Source organism: Cottoperca gobio, chromosome 11, assembly GCF_900634415.1.
Source record: "Cottoperca gobio chromosome 11, fCotGob3.1, whole genome shotgun sequence".
Classification (NCBI taxonomy): domain Eukaryota; kingdom Metazoa; phylum Chordata; class Actinopteri; order Perciformes; family Bovichtidae; genus Cottoperca; species Cottoperca gobio.
Genome location: NC_041365.1, coordinates 18,080,462 through 18,106,451, shown reverse-complemented (window position 1 = coordinate 18,106,451; position 25,990 = coordinate 18,080,462). Strand labels below are relative to the sequence as shown.

Here is a 25,990-nt window from a genome sequence, read left to right as displayed (position 1 = left end):
ATTTCCTTGTCTGACATATGCGAAGCAAAGGGAAGAACCGATTGATCGTGCGGAGATACAAACTGAATAAATATAATCACCTTTCTGACGGAGAAAACACGCCATTCCTTTGAATTATAAATGATATACATGCACAATATCACCCGGGTACCTTAATGCTACATTTCGCAGCCGTGTTGCATCTGTGTTTGTTTAGCTAGCTGTTATCACGTCGCTATCTGACTGCAGCCCCCTGCTCTCCAAACACACCGCCTTTGTGGCTATGAGTACGGATTTACTATCTGATTTGGACAGTCGTTTCTTCGCCGATAACCTCCTGACAAGCGAAGACTGGGGTGAGCTAACATTTAAAGCCTTTATACACGTGTATTTAAACGCTGCAAAGCTAGCGGTGTATGATAACGTGTGTGTGTGTGTGTGTGTGTGTGTGGGGATACCCCTCAGACCAGCAGCTGGACGGTCCGGGAGAAGCTAGGGCGTTAAAACGGTTAAATCCCGCCTCAAAATCTACATTATGGAAATTAAGGCTTTTATTTGAGAAAGATTAGATGTTAAATAATGTGCGAGATGCACGTTGCACGCGGTTGCGGTGTGTATGCGTGTTCTTCCTCGGTCAGCAGACCCGGATATGTCAGTGTATCTTTAGGACGGTGGATGGAAACATGATCACACATTACTACAAGCCCTTGTTCCTTATCTTCCTTTCGCTTTGTAACACCTGCATTTTATTGTCTTGTGTTGACATGTTGCTTTTTTAAAACATTACACAAACTACGGAATATGGTTTGTTATGTTAGTCTGGGATACATAAAAAACAATACCTGCACCTAACAACAATGTAGTTTTTTGCCAATTTACTACTTGTTTAAATATGAACCTACCAGGTATGGACCTATACCTGTTTGATATATATATATATATATATATATATATATATATATATATATATATATATATATATATATATATATATATATATATATATATATATATATAAATATAAGATTGGATTAGATTAAACTTTATTTTCAATGCACTGAGTACACGTACTGAGACAGCCAAAAGCAGTTTAGCATCTAACTGTTAGTTGCTAAAAGATTCTAACCAGAACTGCAAAAAGTAATGCAGAGTAATGTACAGAATAATATCCAAAATAAAATATAGATTTAAGAATAAGTAAGTAGTACAGTATACAATATGAGCAATGTTAATGTGTATGAATACGCTAAGATATATACAGTATGAACATAACAGGCAGTCCAGGTAGGGCTGGGCGAAATGGAGAAAATCAAATATCACAATATCTTTGACCAAATACCTCTATCGATCGATATAACAAAGATTATGGAAGGGTTGATCATTGTTGATTTCACAAGTAGTATATAACAAGTAATTCTAATAAGTAGATATTATTTACAGACTAAAGAGCTGGAGGTATGATATGAAAATCTGCAATAGATCAAATATGAATTCTCCATAAGTCAGTACATACACAGACAGTCGTATGTGTATGGCTTTATAGTATCTGTCTGTCGGTCTGAAAACATTGTTATTATTATTATGTGTGAACCAGACAAGTGAATAATAACCACCAGCTGCTGATGAATATTAGCTGTTACCGTTTTGTTACTAAATTTGACGGACAACATTGAGATTTACCACCTCCTGTATCTGACTGGCAAAAGTATTTTACTCTTCTGTTGTTGGTGTTCTGCTGTCAGGCACTAAACTCAATTAGAATAGATTAGATGAAACTTTAATGATCCCAGTGAGAGAACTGGGTCAATGCAGCAGCAAGACATAATACAGATGAAAGGCTAAAAACACAAAAGGCATTAACAACAGAAGAAAACACTGAGGATAATTAGAAGAACATATTAAACAAGTTGCACTGTTCTTTTCAAATGGTTCCTTTTAAAGGAAAAGGCTGGTTATTGTATTTTTAATTTTATTTTTAAATGTTTTTGTAATTTGATTTGTTGCCTGCAGCTTCTAAGATTAGTTTTTGCTTGTTTTACATCTTTATAAATTGACAGTGGTGGAAGTAATCATATATTTTTACTTGAGTCAAAGTAGCCTTATCTCAGGGTAGAAATGATGATGATGATGATGATGATGATGATGATGATGATGATGATGATGATAATAATAATTTAAAGAAAAAGTAAATATGAAGTATTTATTGAAACTTCATATTTTAACGTAGAGGAGCAGTGGCTCTACTCCGAGTCTCTCACGGATGGCTGAGCTTCTCACCCTATCTCTAAGGGAGACGCCAGCCACCCGTCTGAGAAAACCCATTTCGGGTCCCCTCTCGTCCACCGGGATAAACTCCAACGTAGCGGCGCTCATAATAATGCATATTATATTATTGGATTACAATTAATTAATGACATTTATTTCATGTCGTTTTGAGGAAAAACAAAAGTATAACATAAAACATAAGATAATTATGTAGTTGTGTGGTAGACTACATACAGTACATTCAATCCCCCAGTGTTATGACATTTGAAACTTTACAGAGCAAATATTAGCTGATTCACACCTGCTCTCTTTGACAGGGTGTTGGCTAAATAAAGGGCCTCAGTGTTTGTTTCTGTTTCAGAGCCCAGAGTTGTGTTTTCACCTCTGCATCATCAAATCAGGCAAGGCATGATGGCAGAACTAATGTCTGGTAGCATCATGCTAAAAACCGCTCTGTTGGTTTACTGGAAATGAAGTGTATGAAGAAGTACACTCTATCAACTACCTCAGTGTTTCTACAGTTTAGAAATACTTCAATTATGATGCCATATAATAGGATTTAGCTAATTAACTATTCAATTTACCTTGTTGAACCTTTGCCTCTCCGTTTGTGTTTGTGTCGTTATTCTGGCTGTAGGCAAACTTTGGTTTTGTTTGCCAGGTCTGATCTTAAAGGCCGATCGTTGTTTGGTAAATGGAACCATGTCTGATTTTAAATGTGATTTTTACTGTGAAATCACCTGCTGTCATGTTGCTGGCATGTTGTCCTGCAGCAGAGGTGCTCATCATTCACTGTAAAATAAATACAGATCATTAGAAATATTGACACTTTGAAATACCCGGTTGTATATATCATGTTTCACATCTCACACAGGATATGAGGAACAATGGTTGAGACCCCCCACACTGAACCTTTCCCTGTATAGAGACCCCACACTGTGCTCACAGTTCAGTTTGTTTATTACTGTAGCTCACTTGCTTTGGGATGGACAACTGTTGAGAATATATAATCTGATACCTTGATAAAATCATAAAACACAGACACTCTGCCCAAATTACCAACGCATGTACAAAAATAAAAACTCAATATTAATGTATATTATTATTTTCCTTTTTTATTTAAAATATAATAAAAATAAATGTGAGCCGCTTACAATTCTCAACTGGATCAATTCCCTCTTGGTAAGAAAGAAAACGGTCTGCACCTCATTCTCCATCATATTCACTTTCTAGAATAAGTGTAAGAGCTTCTTCTCTTCTGTGTCTGCGCCTTGATGCCATTTTTGAAAAATAAAGAACTTTGCAAAATCAACAGTTGGTCCGTGCACTCAGTGGCTGGTTGTCTCCGAACTGCGCTCCTCCGATAAATGAATGACTTGCTATGATCGTCGAGGCTTCTTGCCTTCCGATGTCACTTCCTGTTCATTTGCATCTCAAGTAGACAAATAAAATGTATAAAAACTGAATAACAACTATATATGAATAGAATGCTCACTACGTCCTGGGAGCATGCTTTACAATATTATCCAAGTGTGCAAAGGATAATCTACACACTCAGAAACAGCCCCTGATTAGTCAACGGACTTCACGCAATGCATCATGGGATACATAATGCCTTCAGAACTCTTCATCTATCGGCTAATGACAACAAACCCTCCTTTCAACACGGATAAATAATCACCGAAGACATCCACTGTCAGATATACAAGTTTATGAAGTCTCAAAAAACACTTTTGTTCCATGATGAATTACAAACCGCCTGAAAGTGGAACGACCGCACCGCACCATGTATAAGAGAGGCACAGCGCTGATGTTGTACATGTTGGAAGTGAGCCCGCTGTCTCCTACAGATATTCTAGAAATAGTAAATGTAGTATTTTGTTGTCCTCTACGACCTCATCGACCTCTAAAAAAATCATAACCTTTTTTATTTATTTTTTCTTCTATGACATAAGGTATTGTACAGCTGCTTATGTTAAGACAACTTTAAACAGTAATGAATAGCAGCAACAATCATTCAATTAGTCAATCGTTATGATCATCATCGTAAATGATGGCAAAAATAGCAACAATTCACTGGTTACTGTTTCGTAAATGGGAATCATTTCTGTGTTATCATTTCTTTTTATCAGGGTTTTGGTCTCTTGGTGGGACCAAAGTACATTTGCATTTCATTGAATGATGTTTATGATTGGACTTGTTTGTGAATCTGTTAACTGCCATGTGAACGGATGATATTTCAGTCCAAGAAAAGAATGTATCATGGATTTTATTGTCATTCTGCAACACAGGGCTGCACAACAAAATGCAGTTGTAGCTTAGTCCATTTATACTACACACGAAAAACATGACTGAATTAAAACTGTAGTAGTGTATTCTTGAAGTGCATTATGTGAATTTGCAACAGGAGGAATGTAAACGAGTCTCAGATCTCTGGGTTCATAACATCATCCGGCGGCAAACACACCGAGCAGTATTCACTGTCTCTAGCAAGTCATACATCGGATAATTACATTTTGTTTACTATAGTGGTATGAAACCAAAACTAACAGATTATGCTGTGATTTATATGGGCTTAAACATATCAAATGGATGCCGAAATAACTACATAATGATACCGATTTAGTAAAACGCCTGAATGAATGCTTTATCAAGTCTGTACGCAAGACGACAAGCAACAATCTTTTTAAATGCTTTTTTTCTGAATGGAGGTCGGTTCGATCAGGGCTAGGCTAAGCTAACATTGTAGCTCCATCAACACTTAAAATAATGTTATTTGGGCATAAATACAACAGCGACTTTAATGTTTGTACCATAGACAGTCTATAGTTTATACACATTTTCGTCCTGTCTCTGTACATATATGTGGTATTGTAGCGCTCTGGGTGCTAACGGCCAACGGCTACTGTTCCCTCTGTTTCTGATTAAATAACGGCAGGTTAAGTTGACATTTTTCAACTCAAGTGAATTTGCGTCATTGGCCACAGCTTGAAGAGGGACGCCACAGTGGAGCCACACAGTCCTGTTGCTAGTTTAGCCAGAGTCTTATTTCCCTGCTACAGGACATGGGTTCATGGGAGCGCCCCGCCGTCCCCATAGCAACCTGCTCTCTCTGTTTGCTGTTGTGATGTTGGACATTAAAGATTTGATGTTGGACATTAAAGATGTGTTGTTGTGATGTTGGACATTAAAGATGTCTTGTTGTGATGTTGGACATTAAAGATGTGATGTTGGACATTAAAGATGTGTTGTTGTGATGTTGAACATTAAAGATGTGTTGTTGTGATGTTGGACATTAAAGATGTCTTGTTGTGATGTTGGACATTAAAGATGTCTTGTTGTGATGTTGGACATTAAAGATGTCTTGTTGTGATGTTGGACATTAAAGATGTGTTGTTGTGATGTTGGACATTAAAGATGTGTTGTTGTGATGTTGGACATTAAAGATGTGTTGTTGTGATGTTGGACATTAAAGATGTGATGTTGGACATTAAAGATGTCTTGTTGTGATGTTGGACATTAAAGATGTGATGTTGGACATTAAAGATGTGATGTTGTGATGTTGGACATTAAAGATGTCTTGTTGTGATGTTGGACATTAAAGATGTCTTGTTGTGATGTTGGACATTAAAGATGTGATGTTGGACATTAAAGATGTCTTGTTGTGATGTTGACATTAAATATGTGATGTTGGACATTAAAGATGTCTTGTTGTATGTTGGACATTAAAGATGTCTTGTTGTGATGTTGGACATTAAATATGTGATGTTGAACATTAAATATGTGATGTTGGACATTAAAGATGTCTTGTTGTGATGTTGGACATTAAAGATGTGTTGTTGTGATGTTGGACATTAAAGATGTCTTGTTGTGATGTTGGACATTAAAGATGTGTTGGAAGTGACAGTAGAACTCTTAACCCGTGGTTGATGACACATTTAGCATTTTCAGATTAGCATTTCACATTTTGGGGGGATTTTTACTTCAAGTGCAGAGTAATATATTAGATAGAAATAATGTTTTCTGTCTTGTGTTTGAATCCTGTGTCTCTTCAGATGCCTGCCTGTACCAGTGTGAGAGCATGGAGGAGGGAGAGGACGCAGACGTCAGCCGAGGGTTGAAATACGAACCATCGGTACGTAGTGGGACAAAAAGAAGTGTCACTGCTCATAGCTCTGGTGTCTGTCCGGGACTGAGAGTCAAACTCATGATCAGCCTTTTGTACAAAACTGCACATTCACACAGTTCAGTTTGATGAGTCTTAACTTTTTAAGTTAGATTTAGAGTTAGAGTGGACACCATTCACTCTCTTAGAGTAGTCTTAGTAGTAAATACTACTTAGTTGAATTTCCATCACTGGCTGAAACACCAGAGGCTATGGAGTCATCTGCACAACAGCTACTGTTTGTTTGGTTTTATTTAGTTTATGAAAGGCAGAATCCACATTATCCTCATAACAAGGCCATATTCTTCCTCATCTGTGAGGGTGTAATATTATTTGCAGTGGTTCCCAAACCTTTTCTACAGGGACTGACTTTTGTAGATAGACATATTTTCAGGCCTCCCACACACCTACATGCACCCACATAAACAAACTCTTAGACATGTCCTTTGTTTGCAAACTCCCATCTCATTTATTTGAAACATTGTCTGTAATGAATACATAACTGCAATTTGATTGTGTGACATCTTACTTGAAAAAGCACAATAAGGATCAACTCACTTGCATAATGGAAGCACTGCAGCATGCATCTTCTAAATCTTTACTGTGTGACAGCATTCATTGCTTTCAACAGATTACAAAAAATTGTTAAAGAAAAGTTTATTCTTGGAATAAACAATAATCTGATCATTTGTTCTGCAAGAAATAGACTACACTTGTAGTCCCGTCTGAAATAATTGTAGTGGAGTAGAAGTATCAAGTAAAGTTCAGTATGTGTACGTCACAATTGTATAGTACTTGAGTGCACTGTATTTTCACAAAATGTTGAATTTGACCTTTAACTCTGTAATTTAAAATATCGTTCACAGCCTAAATTACATCTTTTCACCCCCCAATAAATTCAGATGATGGGTCAAAAGATAATCAGGCTAATTGTTTGTCAGTCGGCTGAGTTTCACACACACACGCACACACACACACACAAAGGTTCACACACACACACACACACACACACACACACACACACACACACACACACACACACACACACACACACACACACACACACACACACACACACACACACAGAGGTTAACACACTGATTAATCCAGCAGTTGTTTGGCCTAGTTTTCCACCTGACTCTCCCTCTTTCCTCTGCCAACCTCCTGCAGTTTGACAATGACCTCGTGCTCACCCTCGATCCTGACAACCCCACGTCGCCATGGCAACACCTTGATGACAACCGTCTCACAGGTAACAGGCCAGCCCACTGGAAACCTTAAACCTCCTGTGGTCAGCGTTTTGCTGTCACGCCTCAAAAGTCTCTGAAACAGGAGACCCTTCATCCTCCCTGCTGCCACAGCGGCTGGTCAAACGTGTGACAAATGTTTAACGAGATTATGAGCAGCAGCAGTAATACATTTCATAAACATATCTTTGTTCCTAGATAGATCAGGTTTAATGCAGGAAGGAAAGAATAATGCTGGCGTTCCATAATCAACCATGTGTTAGTCTGTCTCTCAATGCTTTTCTGACTTCCTGTCTGGCTTTAAGCTCTTATTGGTTGATGTCATACACTGTTTATTATATGAGTTATTTATTTTGTATTTTTTTCAGTACCTCAGATCTTCATGGAAAGTTGCTAACCTGAATTTAAATCTATTAATTATTTACTATTAGTATCACTTTTTTTGGATTTTGGTGGCACTTAATCTCCAGACAACAGTGAAGTCATTGAGTTATTTGAGTGTGAAAATGATCAAACACCTTATTTATATTGTATTGCAGTGTGCAGTCTTTTGAAGCATTTCAAGTAAGCCTTATAAGCGTGGGTTTGACAGTTTGACATCAAATCATCTCTTTCTCTTGATGTACGTCTGTGTGTCATTTTTCTCTGAAGGGGAAACTCCTGTGATCAAAAATGAAATGACCATCACTCAGCCGTTACCAGTGGAAATGTGTAAGTTCTCCAGTTTCCTTTCAAATCGAACTCCTCTATTGAAGAAAAAGAAATTTGCCTTCATTTGCATGTTTTTGGTTGTGTGTCCAGTGTTCCAGGTGAAAGCAGAGCCTCCCTCTCCTGCATCCTCACTCAGTTCTGATTGCTCTGCATCATCCCCAGACCCACAGGTGTGTGTTGAATAATGACGTTTGAAGAGTTTTAAAGGCATTTGGCTGTTTTTATGTACTTGGGTACTTTTATGGCTCATGCCAAACATACACAAGTATAAAGCTTGTGATCAAAAGTCACGTAAAATCCCAATACAACTGTTTTTTAATCAATCCAGTCGGTTCTTCTTTGTCTTACTGTTGATGGATGTTAAGCTACCATCAAAAACAAACGCATAATGATGCTTCTTCACATTAAAAGTCTTCCTATTAGACTTTTAATGTGAAAAAGCTGGAGAAAGTGTTGAGTTTCATGCATGGGTTCTTACATTAGATCTGTTGTGCTGATGGAATTAGACATGGAGGAAGTTTGCATTACCTGAGGGAATTAGAAATAAAGACCTGTCTCTAATATAAGCCTCCGAAAATGAAGCCACTGAGGTAAATAAACTATTACTACCACTATTGAGAATTAGTTTCCCAAAATGTCCTAGTATTCCTTTAACTCTGTAATTCAACATATTGATATCTGACGTTATGTTGGCAGCAGCATGAATCAGGTCTTTTAACCTCCCAGTATGTTCAGTTCATAAGACGTTCTACATGTAGTTATCCGATGCGTCTTCTCTCCCGTCCAGATCACAGTTAAAGGTGAAAACCCTCCGACTCCTCCGTACATGTACGGAGACGTGCTGTCTCCTCCGCTGGGGTCCTTGGAGGTCACCGTGGCAACGTCAGCTGTACCCCCACCACAGACGCAGCTACACACGGCGTTACCAACACATATCCCAGCAGTCATCAGTGGAATACAGACGCAGGCTGCAGGTAGGTGAATGTGGCAGGTTGTAGTTCAGGAGGGAGGCTGCTGCCAAAATACAACAAATTGCTTCCTGGAAAAAAACTTTTTTTAATTCCTTGAAACGTTAGGAAATTATCTGAATGTATCTGCTTAAATGTGTGTGTGCATGCACACGGTTCAAGTTTAAACTCAAATAAATGTGTGCGCTTATCATCTGGAAACTTGTATTTGCATATCAAATTATTATACTTGTCCCGCAAGGTTTTCCACTTCACGGCAAACTAGGGCTATATCAAGCCCACTTTATCAGTCCCCAATTTGTAAAACAAAATGTAACAAATAAATATATAGATTTAAATTGACAGAATTGTTATCTATTATCAAAATAAATAACTTAAATTATTCCCACACCAAATGAATGCAGGAAAAAGGCCCTATTTCTCAATGTTAAGGAAAGTGGAACATAATGTGAGTATCCGCCCTGTGATTCGGATCCACTTTAATGGATACTTCCTTTGCCCATGCCCCTCCACCAAGTTTCATGACTTATTTTAACAAAGACGCAGCATTGCTCTGTTTGATCGGGGTGTATTAACCAAAAGAAAGTAGTGCGCTGCCCCTCTGTCTGATCAGGGCCTCAGTTACACCGTTGCTTTGCTGTGGGGCTGATTGTGAAGTCTGAAGTGTGAGTGATATTTGTTTTCTGCCAGGTTCGGCCACATTAAAGGCCAGCTCCATCCTGAGCACCAAACCTCCCATCCAGCCCAGACCAGTGTGTGTCACCACCCTCCCTGTCCCCCAGACCCTCACTCCGCCAAAGACCCTCATACTGCAAGGCCTCCCCTCCATGGACCAGAACAGACCTGGTAAAGAGCAGGTTTTTGGGGAAAACACAGAATTACTTTGGACTGATCAACATCTCAGAGCACTGATGATCCTTCTCTTCCTCTCTTTCCTCCTGCAGTCGTCTTGTCTCAGTCGGTCTGCCTTGGTTCAGCTCCGGCCATTGTCAAAATGGAGCCCGTCTCTCCCAGCATCCCCCAGCACTGCTCCAGCCCCACAGCTCCGCCCGCCAGCAAACCCATCGTCCCGGTGACGACAACGTTACCTGGCAACAACTCCAACGACATCGATGTGAGTAGTCTGGATGTATCAACTCGCACTGTTGATCAAATCTCAACCGGAAATCTGCTTGTTATCAAGTTAGTCGTGCAGAGGATCAGGTTCCTGCAGCAATACTAAGAGATGTGACACGTTTGTTGTTAAGAACACGTACCAAAGTACTACGTGTGTTCTACTTGGATACGTGAGAGAAATTAAGTCAGTTATGTTATTTAGTCAGAAACATAGCAGTATGTTCAGTGTACAAGGTTTAGTATCGTCCGACTGCAGCTCTGCGTTTCCACTGACACCTCTTATATAAACTGATGTATGAGCACTTGGATTATATCACCTGTTGAACCTTTGCTTTCTCTGTTTGTGTTCTCCTCGTTCATTTTTCTCTCCTCTTCCTTCGCCCTCTTCCTACCTCTGTTTCAACCTCCTTATCATCTTCCCTCCTCCTTTCTTTCTCTTCATCGTTGGATGTTCATTCCACCCAACCTCATCCATTGTCGCTCTCTCCTCCTTTTCTTAAAACACTTCCCTCTTCTGAGCTATTTCCATCTCTTCTTCCTCTTTCTTCTTCCTCTTTTTCCTGCTTCCCTTTTCTCTCCTCCATCTCTGCCCAATCTCCTCCTCTCCCTCCTGGTACAGATGAAGGTGCTGAAGCGGCAGCAGAGGATGATAAAGAACCGGGAGTCGGCCTGCCAGTCGAGGAAGAAGAAAAAGGAGTACCTGCAGAACCTGGAGGGTCAGCTCAGGGAGGCCCAGCAGGAGAACGAACGTCTCCGCAGAGAAAACCAGGCGCTGAGGGAGAGACTGGCGGGGAAAGAGGTGAGGGAGAGGAGGGAGGATATATCTCGTCATCTTTTTTTTTTTTTTTACGACCTCCTTCATTTAACCATTCGCCTCGCTTTATGCTCCAAAGCGGAGTATTGACTTTAAGGGCTCCAGAAAAAACACAGCTGCAAGGGTCGTAAAATAACTTGAACGATAAATGTTAAAAGCTGTGTAATTAGTATTTAACTACTGTTCGTCAAATATAGTGACGTGCAAATTTATTGCAAGGAAAAAACATCCCCTGTGTGTAAAGGCCTTTACTTGCAGGTCTAGTTTTCATCCACACATCTGAACAGGATGATGTCAAAAACAAAAGATAACCATAAAAAAACAGAGACGCAGATAAGATTAACATTCACAGGACAAAATATCCTGTTACAAACCTATTTCTGAAGATTCAACCGTTACTTTGTCTGTATCAAGTGCTGTCAAAGCCTCATGGGACTTTTTGGAATAATCTCAAAATATAATCTCAAAATAATCCAAATGAATATTTACTGTCCAGGACATCAGTAAAATACTTGCTTGATTTTAGACAGACAACGACAGCAGAGTAAATGCAGCATGGAAAGCTCGTGCAAGAGAAATGAACCTGAAAGCGAGCAAGAGGCTACCATCCCCCACCTCTCAGGATTTCTGATTCTGAAAAGGAGTAAGTGCCTTTCTTAGTCCCACAACGACGAAATGTACCTTGTTACAGCAAAAGAACAAGAAAGTAAAGTGGCGAGTACACAATAATGAATTAGAATAAAATAGAGTAAAAATAATATAAGTACACAGTCATTGATTTTTGTCAGGCTTGGAGATCATGTGTCAGAGAAGCATGATGCCCACTTTGGAGTTCCACAAGGGAGCTGCCTTGATCTATTACTGTTCTCCCTATACATGCTACCACTGGGGGACATCATTAGTGAACACAATGTGTGCTTCCATAGCTACATGGATGACACGCAACTGTACATCTCTGCTGAACCAAATGATGCTACAGCTATTAACTCCATCACCACCTGTCTGTCGGCAATAAATGCATGGATGAGCAATAATTTCTTAAAATTAAATGAGAACAAAACTGAAATCCTACTAGTAGGTCCTGTAACTAAAAGAGAGATGATGCTGAATGACATGGGGAAACTTACTCGTTGGATTAAACCTGAAGTCACAAGTCTTTGTGTTATCATAGACTCAGATCTAAGCTTTAAATCCCACATAAACAAGGTGACAAAACATCATTCTTCCACCTTAGAAATATAGCTCAAATCAGACAATATATAAATCAAAAGGATGCTGAAAAACTAATCCATGCTTTTATCTCAAGCCGACTCGATTACTGTAATGCACTCTTTACTGACCTCCCAAAAAAAACAACGGAGAGACTGCAGCTTCATCCAAAACGCTGCAGCGAGGCTGCTGACTAGAACCAAGAGGAGAGACCACATCAGTCCAGTGTTAGCTGCTCTACACTAAAATTGGGGATGCAGCCTTTAGCACCAAAGCTATGGAACCCTTTACCTGCAGACATTAGAGAGGCAAGCTCGCTCAATATCTTTTAATAGTGATATTTTATATCTCTTTACTTTAGTCTTTTAATAGTGATATTTTATATCTCTTTACTTTAGCCTTTTAATAGTGATATTTTATATCTCTTTACTTTAGTCTTTTAATAGTGATATTTTATATCTCTTTACTTTAGCCTTTTAATAGTGATATTTTATATCTCTTTACTTTAGTCTTTTAATGGTGAATTATTACTGGTTTAACATTGAATGTGTAAAGGTAACTAGGATACATTTTCGGAGTGTGTATTTTTGAAAAACTTGAGATCAAATAGACTGTTACTACGGGAACAAGAGGAAGTTTCTCTGATAAATGTGTATTGGAGAAAAACTGGCTTTAACCGAAGGGAGTAAACCAGTTGAAGGGCCACAGGGGCCCATTGTTGATCTCATGCTTTCAAAATATGGAAAGCATGAATGGTGTGATTAATGTGATTTCCCGGCAGTAGGGTCGTTAAGTACGGCACAGATAGGGAAACGAGGCATGATTTCCAATGTTTTATACTATTTTAACTATTATTTTAATTCAGCTATTTTTATACAATTTTTATTCTTCTATATTATAATTTAATTCTGCTATTTAATTCTGTTATTTATACTATTTAATTCTGCTATTTAATTCTGCTATTTTCTAATGGTACTTCAGACTCATTTACATCAACACTGTGATTATTGTACTGTAAATGCTCTTATTCTGTCTAATCTTGTACTAATTGTTATGTTTTTGCTGTGAAGCACTTTGGGCTGCAATTCTTGTATGAAAGGTGCTATACAAATAAAGCTTATTGATAAAAGTTGTAAAAGTGAATATTGCACATTGTAGTTCTCTGCAGTTTTCTCTTTGCTTTCTGCGGCAGAGAATAAACCGAGCCGTCACTAACTCGTCTTAAAACTAAAGTTAGTTCCGCAGAACCTCTAAAAGTCCACAGATGCTTTGTGCACAAAAAACCCTCTAAATTCAAAAAGTGACACCTGTGCCCTCCTTAAATGTTTTATTTTTTAAATTCACCTCAAGAAAAGAAAAGTCACAAAGTGTATATGTTTTCTGTATAGGAGTGTGTGCATGTGAATATACAGTATTGGTATACATGCAGCATACGCTCCCCTTTTTGTTTTTCAGGGCAGTGACTCTGCGAGCAACAAGAGAGCCGTGTGTGTCATGGCCGTCCTGCTGTTCATGACCTTCAGCTTCGGACCCGTCAGGTATCCTGCAAACTGTTTTTATTAAGCATCTTCATCCTCATCCTTTTTCATGATTATAGAGCTTTCTGTTTTGGGGTTTTACTTTTTGTAACTGACATGACAATGATGATACAAAATCGAATAATAATTTCTTGAAATCTACAAATTAAAAAAACAAGGTTTATTTAAGCTCGGACTTCTTCTTTCTTGCAGCATCACAGACAGGAAGCTGTCGGGCCTACAGGACGGCGTGGTGTCGTATACGGGACGACGACTGCTGGAGATCGAACAGCAACAACAACAACATCGGCAGCAGCAGGCGGCGGCTCAGCCTCTGAGTCCAGATGAGGACAAAACAGAGATGGAGGAGGACGGAGGAGACGAGGTTGCAGAGTCGTATCAGTTCAGGTGAGAAAATCAGATTTTCTCTCCGACACTTTAGAGTTGTTGATCAGATCCAAGTCATTTAACAATGAGTATCTGCAGACGGAGAGTCTGATCCAATACTTAGATTTACCTAAATGACATAGCTGCCCACTGAAAATGAAATAAGATAGAACTTTATTCATCATGAGATCATTTTTTATAATTAACTAGTAGAAGAAGATAAGAAATGTTGATTCAATATTTGTTTGTGTCACTGAAGAATTAATAAACTTTTCATGAGCAACTTGTTCCAACTACTGAAGTTTATAGGCCTAAATTACTGATCAGATGTGATGAAAGTTTAACTGGGGAGATGGGGGACGCCATCCTCTGGACAGCAGAGGTGTCCCTCTGTGGAGACGAGAGGTGTCCCTCTGTGGAGACGAGAGTGTCCCTCTGTGGAGACGAGAGGTGTCCCTCTGTGGAGACGAGAGGTGTCCCTCTGTGGACAGGAGAGGTGTCCCTCTGTGGAGACGAGAGGTGTCCCTCTGTGGAGACGAGAGGTGTCCCTCTGTGGAGACGAGAGGTGTCCCTCTGTGGACAGGAGAGGTGTCCCTCTGTGGAGAGGAGAGGTGGAGAGGAGAGGTGTCCCTCTGTGGACAGGAGAGGTGTCCCTCTGTGGACAGGAGAGGTGTCCCTCTGTGGAGAGGAGAGGTGGAGAGGAGAGGTGTCCCTCTGTGGAGAGGAGAGGTGTCCCTCTGTGGAGAGGAGAGGTGGAGAGGAGAGGTGTCCCTCTGTGGACAGGAGAAGTGTCTCTCTGTGGACAGGAGAGGTGTCCCTCTGTGTAGAGGAGAGGTGTCCCTCTGTGTAGAGGAGATGTAGAGGAGAGGTGTCCCTCTGTGTAGAGGAGAGGTGTCCCTCTGTGTAGAGGAGAGGTGTCCCTCTGTGTAGAGGTGTAGAGGAGAGGTGTCCCTCTGTGTAGAGGAGAGGTGTCCCTCTGTGTAGAGGAGAGGTGTCCCTCTGTTTAGAGTTGTTAGTGTAGAGGAGAGGTGTCCCTCTGTGGAGAGGAGCGGTGTCCCTCTGTGGACAGGAGCGGTGTCCCTCTGTGGACAGGAGAGGTGTAGAGGAGTGGTGTCCCTCTGTGTAGAGGAGCGGTGTCCCTCTGTGGAGAGGAGAGGTGTCCCTCTGTGACTCCGGAGAGGGTGTCCTCTGTGACTCGAGAGTGTCCCTCTGTGGAGAGGAAGGTGTCCCCCTGTGGAGAGGAGCGGTTGTCCCTCTGTGGAGAGAGAGGTTGTCTGTAGAGGAGAGGTGTCCCTCTGTGGACTCGAGAGGTGTAGAGGAGTCCCTCTGTGGAGAGGAGAGGTGTCCCTCTGTGGACAGGATCGGTGTCCCTCTGTGGAGAGGAGAGGTGTCCCTCTGTGGAGAGGAGAGGTGTCCCTCTGTGGAGACGAGCGGTGTCCTTCTGTGGACAGGAGCGGTGTCCCTCTGTGGAGAGGAGAGGTGTCCCTCTGTGGAGAGGAGAGGTGTCTGTCCCTCTGTGGACACGAGAGGTGTCTGTCCCTCTGTGGAGAGGAGCGCTGTCCCTGCTCATATTACACTAAACACAGTAGTGTAAAGAAAGGATCAGATTTTGATCTGCTTTATTTTATCCCTTTAAAACATCCCTGGGACATCTTCTCATCTCTTGCACTTGTCTAGAAAGCTCTGGAGTGCAGAACAAAAGTGTTAATTCTTAATGCTGAGCCTTAAATGTGAGTTAGGATCCAGTAAACCGTTTGAGAAGAGCGATCAGCTCCACAAACATGTTTTCAACATCTAACATAACTGGTTCTCCGACATCTTTAACTGCATTCTCGAGTGAAACAGAGTGTGGTTTTCTGCTGGAGTCAAAGTATTATTTCCTTCTAATGCTCACGAGTACTTTGTCATTGTATGTTCATAAATTAGTGTGTGTCTCTCGCTCTCTCTCTCTCTCTCTCTCTCTCTCTCTCTCTCTCTCTCTCTCTCTCTCTCTCTCTCTCTCTCTCTCTCTCTCTCTCTCTCTCTCTCTCTCTCTCTTCCCCCCCAGGAACCTGAGTGACGTGTTCAGTGACATGAAGGATCTGGTGCTGCAGGACATCGATCGTTACTTCAGCTCCTCAGACTGCAGACAGTTCAACCGCTCAGAGTCTCTCAGGTCAGCCAAGCACCACTTTTACAATAAGTTTGTGTTTGTCCTTCTTTATCTCCAACACTAACAACACACACATTTCACACACATCTAACTTAGCACACTTAACAGTAAAGGTGAGCTCAGCATGTTTTCTTTATCTTCATCCTCTAAAACAATAAACTTTGATTAATTCATTGATACACATAACAAGGAAACATTTCAAACTCTTTTTTTCTTCTTTCAACCCTTCATTATTTCAACCCTTCCTTCTTTCTGTCTTTCCTTCCTTCTTTCTCTTCTCCCGTTCAAACCTTCATTCCCTTTTTCAATCCTTCCTCTTTTCCTTCTTTCTTTCCATCCTTTCCAAAATGGCTACAAGCAGCTGTCCTTCAAACCCCAAACTGTGATACTATCATCACTTGCCTCAATGTTTGTGCAGGAAAACATACAATAAGGATTTAAAAACACAGTTTTACCCGTCTTTTTAACATTTATGATATGAAGAAACAAAAGGTAAGATTTTAATTTGACTAGGAAATTGTAAAGTAGACGCTTGTATTCCTGGTTTCTTTGCTGTATGAAGCTATTGTATCTTTTTCTGTCCTCCTTCCTCCATATCTGAGGTTGTGTTATTTGATGTGTTATTAGCTGTCAAACACAAAGTCATATTCTTGCTTTTGTCTCAGTTAATGTTGCTTGCTTTCTGCACATGTATTTCAGGCTGGCAGATGAGCTGAGAGGTTGGGTCCACCGACATCAGATCGACAGGAAGAAGTCTGGAGGAAAACCAAAAATCGCCAAGAAGGCCAAGATCGCACAGGTTCGTCGGGGGGGAGAAGGAGAGGGGAGAGAGAGGGAGAGAGGGAGAGAGGGAGGGAGAGAGAGAGAAGAGAGAGAGAGAGAGAGAGAGAGAGAGAGAGAAGAGAGAGAGAGAGAGAGAGAGAGGAGAGAGAGAGGAGGAGAGAAGAGAGAGAGAGAGAGAGAGAGAAGAGAGAGAAGAATATATTAGAGATACTCTATAGCTATCTATATATATATATAGAGTAGCTATTAGATCTTGAGATATATGGCTAGTAGCTCATTTCAGTTCATATTAATTATGTTTCTATTTGACTTCTTGCAGAAAGCTCAGCTGAGAAAGACTAACTTCTCCAGATATCTGCCGATCCAGGCTCACCGCTCCATAGAGAGGTACAGCACACATGCATTACACATTTATGGTGAAGGATATTCTTTATTTTCTTCCTGTGATAAGCTCATTCAGTCGTTCAGTTTCAGTCCAAGTGTAAAGAGAAATGCAAAGCTTTGTGAAACTGAAAATGTATTTCCATATGTTAACATGTTTCTTTTGGCTGTGTGAAGAGAAGAATGCATGAATAAATAAAGCGGAAGAAAAACGGGATACATTCAATGAATAACTGATAATTACTAAGATACATAAAATATTCCTCACTGTTTGTGAGGTAATGATGTCCACAGGTGAAATGTGAAACCAAGATGAGAACATGAGTAATATTTTAGTATGTGAAGGATTAATTTGAGTCTTTTATGTTGTCCACAGTCAGCTGCAGGTGCTTCCTGGTCCTGAGGTCACCTACAGCGACTTCCTGGACGCCATCGACCGCCGAGAGGACACTTTCTACGTCGTCTCTTTCAGACGGGTACGACACACACACACACGAGGAGTTACTGCACAGCGCCACACTGACCAAACCTCCACACACGCATTCTTCACATTTCTGTAAAATACAACGCTACAGTATGTGTTAATACAAAACGATGTTTAAACCTATTTAAATAGGCGTTTACTTTACTTTTAAAAATTTGTTTTCTTTCAATTTATCTCAATAAAGATGGTTTGTGTGGAAACGATTGCACCACCATATAGTTTAAAGTGAGACGTGGGATAAGAAAATGGAAATGTGATTTCTTAAACGCGACTGTGTCTCTGCAGGATCACCTGTTGTTACCGGCCATCAGCCACAATAAAACCAGCCGACCCAAAATGTCTCTGGTGATGCCGGCCATGTCTGTGAACGGTGAGTCCCTCACATTGTAACTGCTCTGTTGCAGCGCAGGATTATGAATTATAACATGGTCAATTGGAAAACTGCAGGCTACAGGAAGTTGAACTAGTTAAAACGGATGTTCGAAGAGTAAATAAACAGTATGGTTCCGTATGGGTTTTAATGCTGCAGTCTAAGTTTTAGGTAAACTGGTTTTTTCCCAAAACACCTTGAAGACACACGGTGACATTAAAAAGCATCTATGAGTTTATTTCTTTAGATTTGTAGAAGAAAAGTAAAATCCTCCGATGTGTGTGAAAACATTAGTTAAATAGCTTTATAATACTGAGGAGCGTAAAATATTAACATTTCTTTCTCCCGCCATCTGTTCCCCCTCTCTCCTCCCTCCCTGTCCTCCCTCTCTTTCTCCCCTCCCTTCTGCTGCACCCGTTTCCTCCTCCTTTTTGTCGCCTTACATCTCTCCCTTTCCCCACCTGCCCTCCTCTTCTCAACCCCCCCCTCCTCCCCCACTTTCAGAGAGTCTGTATAACTCCTCTCAGGGCTACGAGATGATGATGCAGGTCGACTGTGAGGTCATGGACACCCGCATCGTCCCCATCAAGTCCTCAGCCGTCCCGCCGTCTCTCCGCGACCCGCCTCGGCCTCCGCCCTCTTCCTCCCACCACAATCACCATCACCATGGCAACCACACCTCACTGAGAGGGCGCCACCACCATCACCCCTCCTCCTCATCATCTCCAAGGCAACCTTTACCCGCCCGCCGACAGACGGCGGAATATTTGATCAGCCAATCAGAAGGGGTCTGATGAGAAGAAAATGAGAAGAAGGCGGCGATGGAAAACAGAGAGATTAATTAACAATTAAACATTCAAGCCTTCAGACGGACATCTTTTAAAATGACTTCATCATCCCTCCGACAGGTAACACAATTCTCTTCTCTCTGGCAAAGTTTCATGCAGTTTTCTGGAAACCGAAAATTCAAGGAAACCTCCATAAAAAATGATTTTAATCAGTAATTCAAGGTGTTATTGTTTAAAAGCCGTTAACAGAGCCGTTAGTGTCCCAAACACAACCTCCTCGTTCAGATTTTGGCATTGAAAACGTAAATAAAAGCCTATAGAAGATAATGTCTTAATATATAAGAGTATATTCCTAAAGGTTGGAGGCAGACCCAGCAGCAAACCGCACTTTTAATATGTAATTGAGAAAGTGTACAGTTTGTGTGAAGCGTGGAGGACGGGAAGCTGTCCGGGTGCTTTCTGTGGCGCTGAAGTGATTTTAAGTCCAAACCTTTAACAAACTGTCACTGGCCGTCTCGGCCGACAGGTGGCGCTGCAGAGCTGCACAGTTACACGTTAAAAAGAAAACTACATATTTGTGATGATAAATATTTTTCTGCATTTCAACAAATCATCTGTTCTAGTTCATTCAGAGTTCAGCAATAAAGCAGTTTATTCACAATGGAAGCTAAAGTTGTAACTGTGTAGCTCCAGCAGGACGAACTGTTTCCCCTCGACACTGATGGTCCGGCTCTCTGCAGCGTTCTGTGGACTTGTTTGTGTTGTTGTGACTTCATGCAGCAGGAAACGTGTCGTCTGGAGGCTCCATGAAGCTGACGGCTGCCGCATGAAGCTGGATCTTAATGACAGCGGGAGAAAATGTATCTACAAGAGGGATATAATACAGTCGAACTAACGTTACACAATATATCAGTATCCGTCTATATTATTTAATATTGTGATTAACACATGCAGTGGTGGACAAACTCTGTAACGGAGACACTTCTTAATCAAACATATCGTTTTCTCATTAACCATCGGCCAACATGTGGATATTGATCCGCTTTGAAATAAACAATATTTTTTTAGTTTTAACATCTATTCATTCCCAACAGAAGCTGTAACAGCTGAAACCTTTTGTTGCTCCACGTTGAGCCTCTGCTAACAAACAGAAACTGAAGCAAGTAGTCGGTCGATTAGTGAATCAGTTGGAAATGCAAAGATTATAGTAGGAAAAAGTACTTTTAATCAAGTAAAAGATGTAATTTGGCGACAATAAAATACTCATCAGTGTCATTTACTGTCTCCAAGGATATGTTTATGCCTGATAATCTTCATACATGCGTAAATACATGTACGTAAACCTACACACACTGAATATAGAGGGTAAAACAACTTGATCAAGGACTCCTGGTGGTTTTGTTTCCAGCACACGAAACACGTCAGTAGATCACTTCATGTGACATCTCTCACATTTATTATTCATGTCTGTTTTTTATAGAAAAAGGTTATTGTTTTTGAATAGGGATTATTTAAAAGTTGTAAATATCAATGTTCCCTCTGTAGATATTTTGTTCGTTTTTGTCACCTTTTTATATATTTTTTTTTCTTTCTTTGTCTTTTGATTTTTTTGACAACAAAAAGCAAAAGAAAAAAAACAATTAAAGAAAGAAAGTTTGATGATGAGCCTTGCTGGGGGAAAACGGACTGATGTTGAATTATATCATTTTTTATTCTTGTGTTCAGTTCAGTGAAGCAACCTTCACTCACTTTGTGCTCATAGTATGAACTCAGGAATGTCTGTCCTGATAATACCACATATTTATGGAAATATATACACAGATTTCTTTTATTGTACAGAATAGACTTTACCCAGTTCAGTTCATAAACTGTATTTACAGTATATATGATCAGTTTTGTTTTTAAGAAAATACCGAAACCATCCCAGAAAAAAGATCATTAGTGCCAAAACAAGATACAATCTTTTTCTTTTTCACTTGTTAAATGTCTTTAACATACAATATTTAAGATTTCCTTTGTTTCATACAAACAAACTTCTTGTCATCAAATCTAAAAACTTAAAAAGAGTCACTCCAACAATTTTACACACATCAGTTTACTCTGCATCATGGGAAATGTAGGCTCTTCTGTGGAGAGAGCTTTCCAAAGTCTGAAGAAAAGCTGATGATGATGATGGTTTAACTAAAGATGCTGTTGAGTTGCATTATGGGGAATGTAGGATGCAGCGTTTTGTGGGATCTACGGCACATATTTCTTCTTTTTTTATGGGTCTCTTTAAGTTCCTCCTCAAATTAAATGGTTGGAGTGCCCCTTTTTAAGCAAAACTATAAAACACAACATTTGACAATCAAAGAATTAAAAACTTGAGATTTACCATTCACATAATTTCCATTTAGCAAACCTACCTGAATTGTTTGTATTTGCTAATACAATGTGAAAAAACTGATTCTGTAAGAGAAGAATAGTTAAATTTTCTTTTAAATTCATTTATTTGTTTTTCAGGCAGCTAAGAAACAGTCCGACACACAACTCCTCCATAAATTGTGGTTTTTACTCGGACTAAACAATGCTGTTAGGTGGGTGTCTTTTTGCTAAACTAGGCTAACCGCCATACAGTTTGGTTTTGATCTGAACATGTAACTCAGCAGGAAAGCGAAAAAGTGTATTCCCCAAAATGTTGAACTATTACTTTAACTACTACTAACTTTATCAGTCTTTATGTTTTGGCTCTGGTTTCCATTTTGTTTGTTTGTTTCGTCTGTTGTCTCCCGCCGGCTGCACTGCACGCTCTTCCTCCATGTCTGGAAAAAAAAAAATATGCTTTTGTTTTTTGTCTCTTTTTCTACTGATTGATTGAATTTGTTAGTTTTATTGTAAAGAAATGCAAAGATGAAAAAAAAAAAAAAGTGTATACGTATGGTGGGAAACAGCTGAGTCATGTTCTGATGAAACATCGCAGTTTTTTTCCTGTTTAAGGAAACACAGATTATATGCAAATGTTTTGGGCAATAATGGCAATATTTCTCATCTGGTGGGTGGTTCTGACTGACGGGAGAAGAGTTTTACTTCCTGCCTGAAACAATTGAGGAAATGCATTTTTGTGAGTTTTGACTCACTGTTAGCAACTAATGGTTATTTTTATTATTCATTAATTTGTCTGGTATTCTTTCAATACATTGTTTACTTATTTGGGTCATAAAATGTCATAACATATTTTTTTTTTAAATTGCAATTCAAATGTCCCAACGCTCAAATTGACGTGTAGGTTTTGTGAAGACGAAGCAGAAAAAAAAAAAGCAAACAGTGACCGAATTAATCAAAATAGATGCAGATTAATTCTTCTGTTGATAAACTAATCCAATAAGCGACTAATCATTGATGCATGAGATAAAATCAAAGTATTCCAAGTTAGCAGAGAGTCCTTGGATCATAACTGATTTGTAAACTGGAGTTTTAATAATTTTCTTTGCGCTTAAAGCAGAAAAACAAGGAAGACATTTCACACAAAATCAATAAAAAAATCTAAATGTGATGTTTTGATTGAGGCAAATCTTTGTTTCAGATCCAGTTAAAAATCAGTCAACATGTCAGATATTCACTTGTCTCATGTTTGTTTTTTACTCTCCCACAGCATGACTAAAGGTAACGATGTAAATATAGTAAATACAGTACACCTTTTGTTTTTTTATTTAAATATGTAAATACATCTTTCTAATTCCATCCTCCCTGATGAAATGACACATCTGAATTTCTGCCTTTTATGTTTGTAGGAAATAAAACGTTGAATTTGATAAAGATATAATAAACTAATGCTCCGTGCTCCTGTTGTTTCTTATTCAAATCATTCACCATGTGAAAAAGGTTTCACCGGGATCATAAACATTCTGTTTGATTATTCTGTTTTTGTTTTGATAAATTAAGAAAAAACTGAAATATCCCATTGACATTAAGTATTTAGAAATGTAAAGTTGATCTCAGGTGCCTCCCATTTCTCTCGATCATCTTTGAGTTGTTTCTACCACTTGATTGAAGTCCACCTGTGGGAAATTCAACAGATTGGATATGATTGGCACACACCTGTCTGTATGAGGTCTCACAGATGACCAGCCTCAGGGAAGGAGCTGCCTGCAGAGTTCAGAGACAGGATTGTGTTCTGGGGAAAGATACAAAAGCATTTCTGCTGCATAAAAGCTTCCCAAGCTTCCAACAACCAGGCTACAGGCAAATAGTCCAAATGGGCGCCCCACCAAACGGAGCAATCGGGGGGAGAAAGGCCTTGCTACCAGAGGTGACCAACAACCTCATAGTCACTCTGAGCTCCAGACATCCTGTGTGAAGAAACTTCCAGAAGAACAACCATTACGGCAACACTCCACAGTCCTGGGCTTTATGGCTGAGTGGCCAGACTTCTCCTCAGTGGAAGACACATGAAAGTGAGCTCGGTGTCTTTGGGACAACTCTATCTATCAGTATCAGCTAGAGGGCGACAGAGCACTGCAGACAGACGGTGGATCATTCTGCTGCTTCTGGAAGCTGATGGAAAACACTGAACTGATGTCAGACAGATGTAATATAAATATAGTGTGTGTGTGTGTATTAGGGATTTCACTGTTCATCCAGCTGTCCAGGTGATAAAGTAAATATTAGTCATAAACCTATTTCCTTTTCTTTTTTTCCAGATATAAACAATATTAACAATATGTGAATAAAACAAGCATGTAAAAACAAGCATGTAAAAACAAGCATGTAAAAACAAGTGCACTTCCTCCTGACCATAAAGACAACAATATAAAAAATAAAAGAACACTAATGTTTGCCTGTTGGTTCACAACTCTTTTCAACCGACATTAGGTTTCTGCTATAACGTATAAAGAACGCGTTGAAAAGAATTGCTTCATAAAACACATGAAGTAATCGGTATAACGACCACACACAGAGAAAAATAACTACAAATAGTAGCCAGTGGGTTTACGGCTTTTGTTTCTGTGACTGCCTCTTTGAAGCTACTTTCTCACAAAGTCCCTTATATTCTGCACCGTTCTTTGTGCTAACACAGGGCCTTCCACCAGCTTGCAGTGACTGCATTCAGTTTTGGTGGCCAGTTTTCCTTTACATATGTGATCTCTGAATTCAGCCTTAGACCACACTTTCGTTGGCCCTCTTCTGGACCCAATTTCTTCAACAGCATCTTTTCCTGGAAGATATGCAAAGTAGAAATCAATATCACACAAACAGAAAACTATGACAAGTCTTGAAGAATCGCGATGAACACGGATGTCGTGACCCATAACCCACATCTTATAACATCTTTGCTGTTCATCAATTTATGTGTGATACATGCGTGTACATGCATAAATATGTGTAATACATGCATAATTATGTGTAATACACGCGTGTACATGCATAATTATGTGTAATACACGCGTGTACATGCATAAATATGTGTAATACATGCGTGCACATGCATAATCATGTGTAATACACGCGTGTACATGCATAATTATGTGTAATACACGCATGTACATGCATAATTATGTGTAATACACGTGTGTACATGCATAATTATGTGTAATACACGTGTGTACATGCATAAATATGTGTAATACACGCTTGTACATGCATAAATATGTGTAATACACGTGTGCACATGCATATATATATATATATATATATATATATATATATACGCATGTACGTGTGTGTGTATGTGTGGTTGCGCATACCAGCTGATGTTTTTCACACTGTTGGCAAAACTTTTAATTTTACTTTTCACTTTGGACTGTGGACAACTGGATCCATCGGACTTGGACTGGTGAGCTGATTTTGGTTATTCTCAGTGCTCATCTACAAAAAAAAAAGGAACACAAGCAAAGAGATTAAAAATGACAAGAGTTCTCTCTTCCAGGGTTCTGCAGATTTGGAGATGAAAATGATAATCATGCTCATTGCACCGATAAGAAAAAGCCTTAAAAAAACTATCTGCTGCAATCATGAATGGTATACCATGTTAACATAGTACCTTATAAACCAACTAGAGCATTACGCTTCCCAGACTGCAGGGTTACTTGTGGTTCCTAGAGTCTCTAAGAGTACAATGGGAGCCAGAGCCTTCAGCTATCAAGCTCCTCTCCAGTGGAACCAGCTTCCAGTTTGTGTTTAGGAGGCAGACACACTCTCCACATTTAAGAGTAGGCTAAAGACTTTCCTTTTTGATAAAGCTTATAGTTAGGGCTGGCTCAGGTTTGCCCTGGATCAGCCCCTAGTTATGCTGCTATAGGCTTAGACTGCCGGGGGACACCTCCCTGCTCTCTTCCTTCTCTTCCTCTCTCCTCCCCTCCCTCTCTTCTTCTCCCACTCTATCTGTATACATTTATGTAAATGTATGTTACTAACTCATCATCCGGGGTATCATCCCCGGAGTTTCTGTGTCTCATGTGGCAGGTTGCCACTGATAAAGTTTACGTCAAGATCATGAATCGTGGACAGCGCCTGCTGACCTGGTCCTGCTGGATACCGGGAAGCCTATTTGACATTTTCCTGGATTCATCCATACTTTCTCTTTTTTCAACACAACATAATTTCTGTCAAATGTTGTATTTGTACTATGTTGTTTATCCTGTACACACGACATCTATTGCACATCTGTCCGTCCTG

General features: G+C 39.8%; 1 protein-coding gene across 1 annotated transcript; it reads left to right on the top strand.

The window, feature by feature from the left end:
• Window positions 1–23,155, top strand: atf6b (activating transcription factor 6 beta). The gene is made up of 17 exons (XM_029443530.1): window positions 1–335; window positions 6,300–6,379; window positions 7,580–7,661; window positions 8,308–8,367; window positions 8,458–8,537; window positions 9,155–9,341; window positions 10,026–10,181; window positions 10,280–10,449; window positions 11,071–11,250; window positions 13,930–14,012; window positions 14,205–14,399; window positions 16,426–16,533; window positions 17,230–17,329; window positions 17,633–17,700; window positions 18,071–18,170; window positions 18,464–18,548; window positions 19,053–23,155. The coding sequence occupies exons 1-17, from the start codon at window positions 263–265 to the stop codon at window positions 19,340–19,342; spliced, it is 2,097 nt and encodes a 698-aa protein (XP_029299390.1). The 5' UTR covers window positions 1–262; the 3' UTR covers window positions 19,343–23,155.
• The last annotated feature ends 2,835 nt before the right edge of the window (window positions 23,156–25,990 follow it).

Coding starts and splice junctions, on each gene's coding strand:
- atf6b (XM_029443530.1), top strand. CDS start 263: ATGAGTACGGATTTACTATCTGATTTGGACAGTCGTTTCTTCGCCGAT. Junction 10,450..11,070: donor ACAACTCCAACGACATCGAT/GTGAGTAGTCTG, acceptor CTCCTGGTACAG/ATGAAGGTGCTGAAGCGGCA. Junction 16,534..17,229: donor AACCGCTCAGAGTCTCTCAG/GTCAGCCAAGCA, acceptor CATGTATTTCAG/GCTGGCAGATGAGCTGAGAG.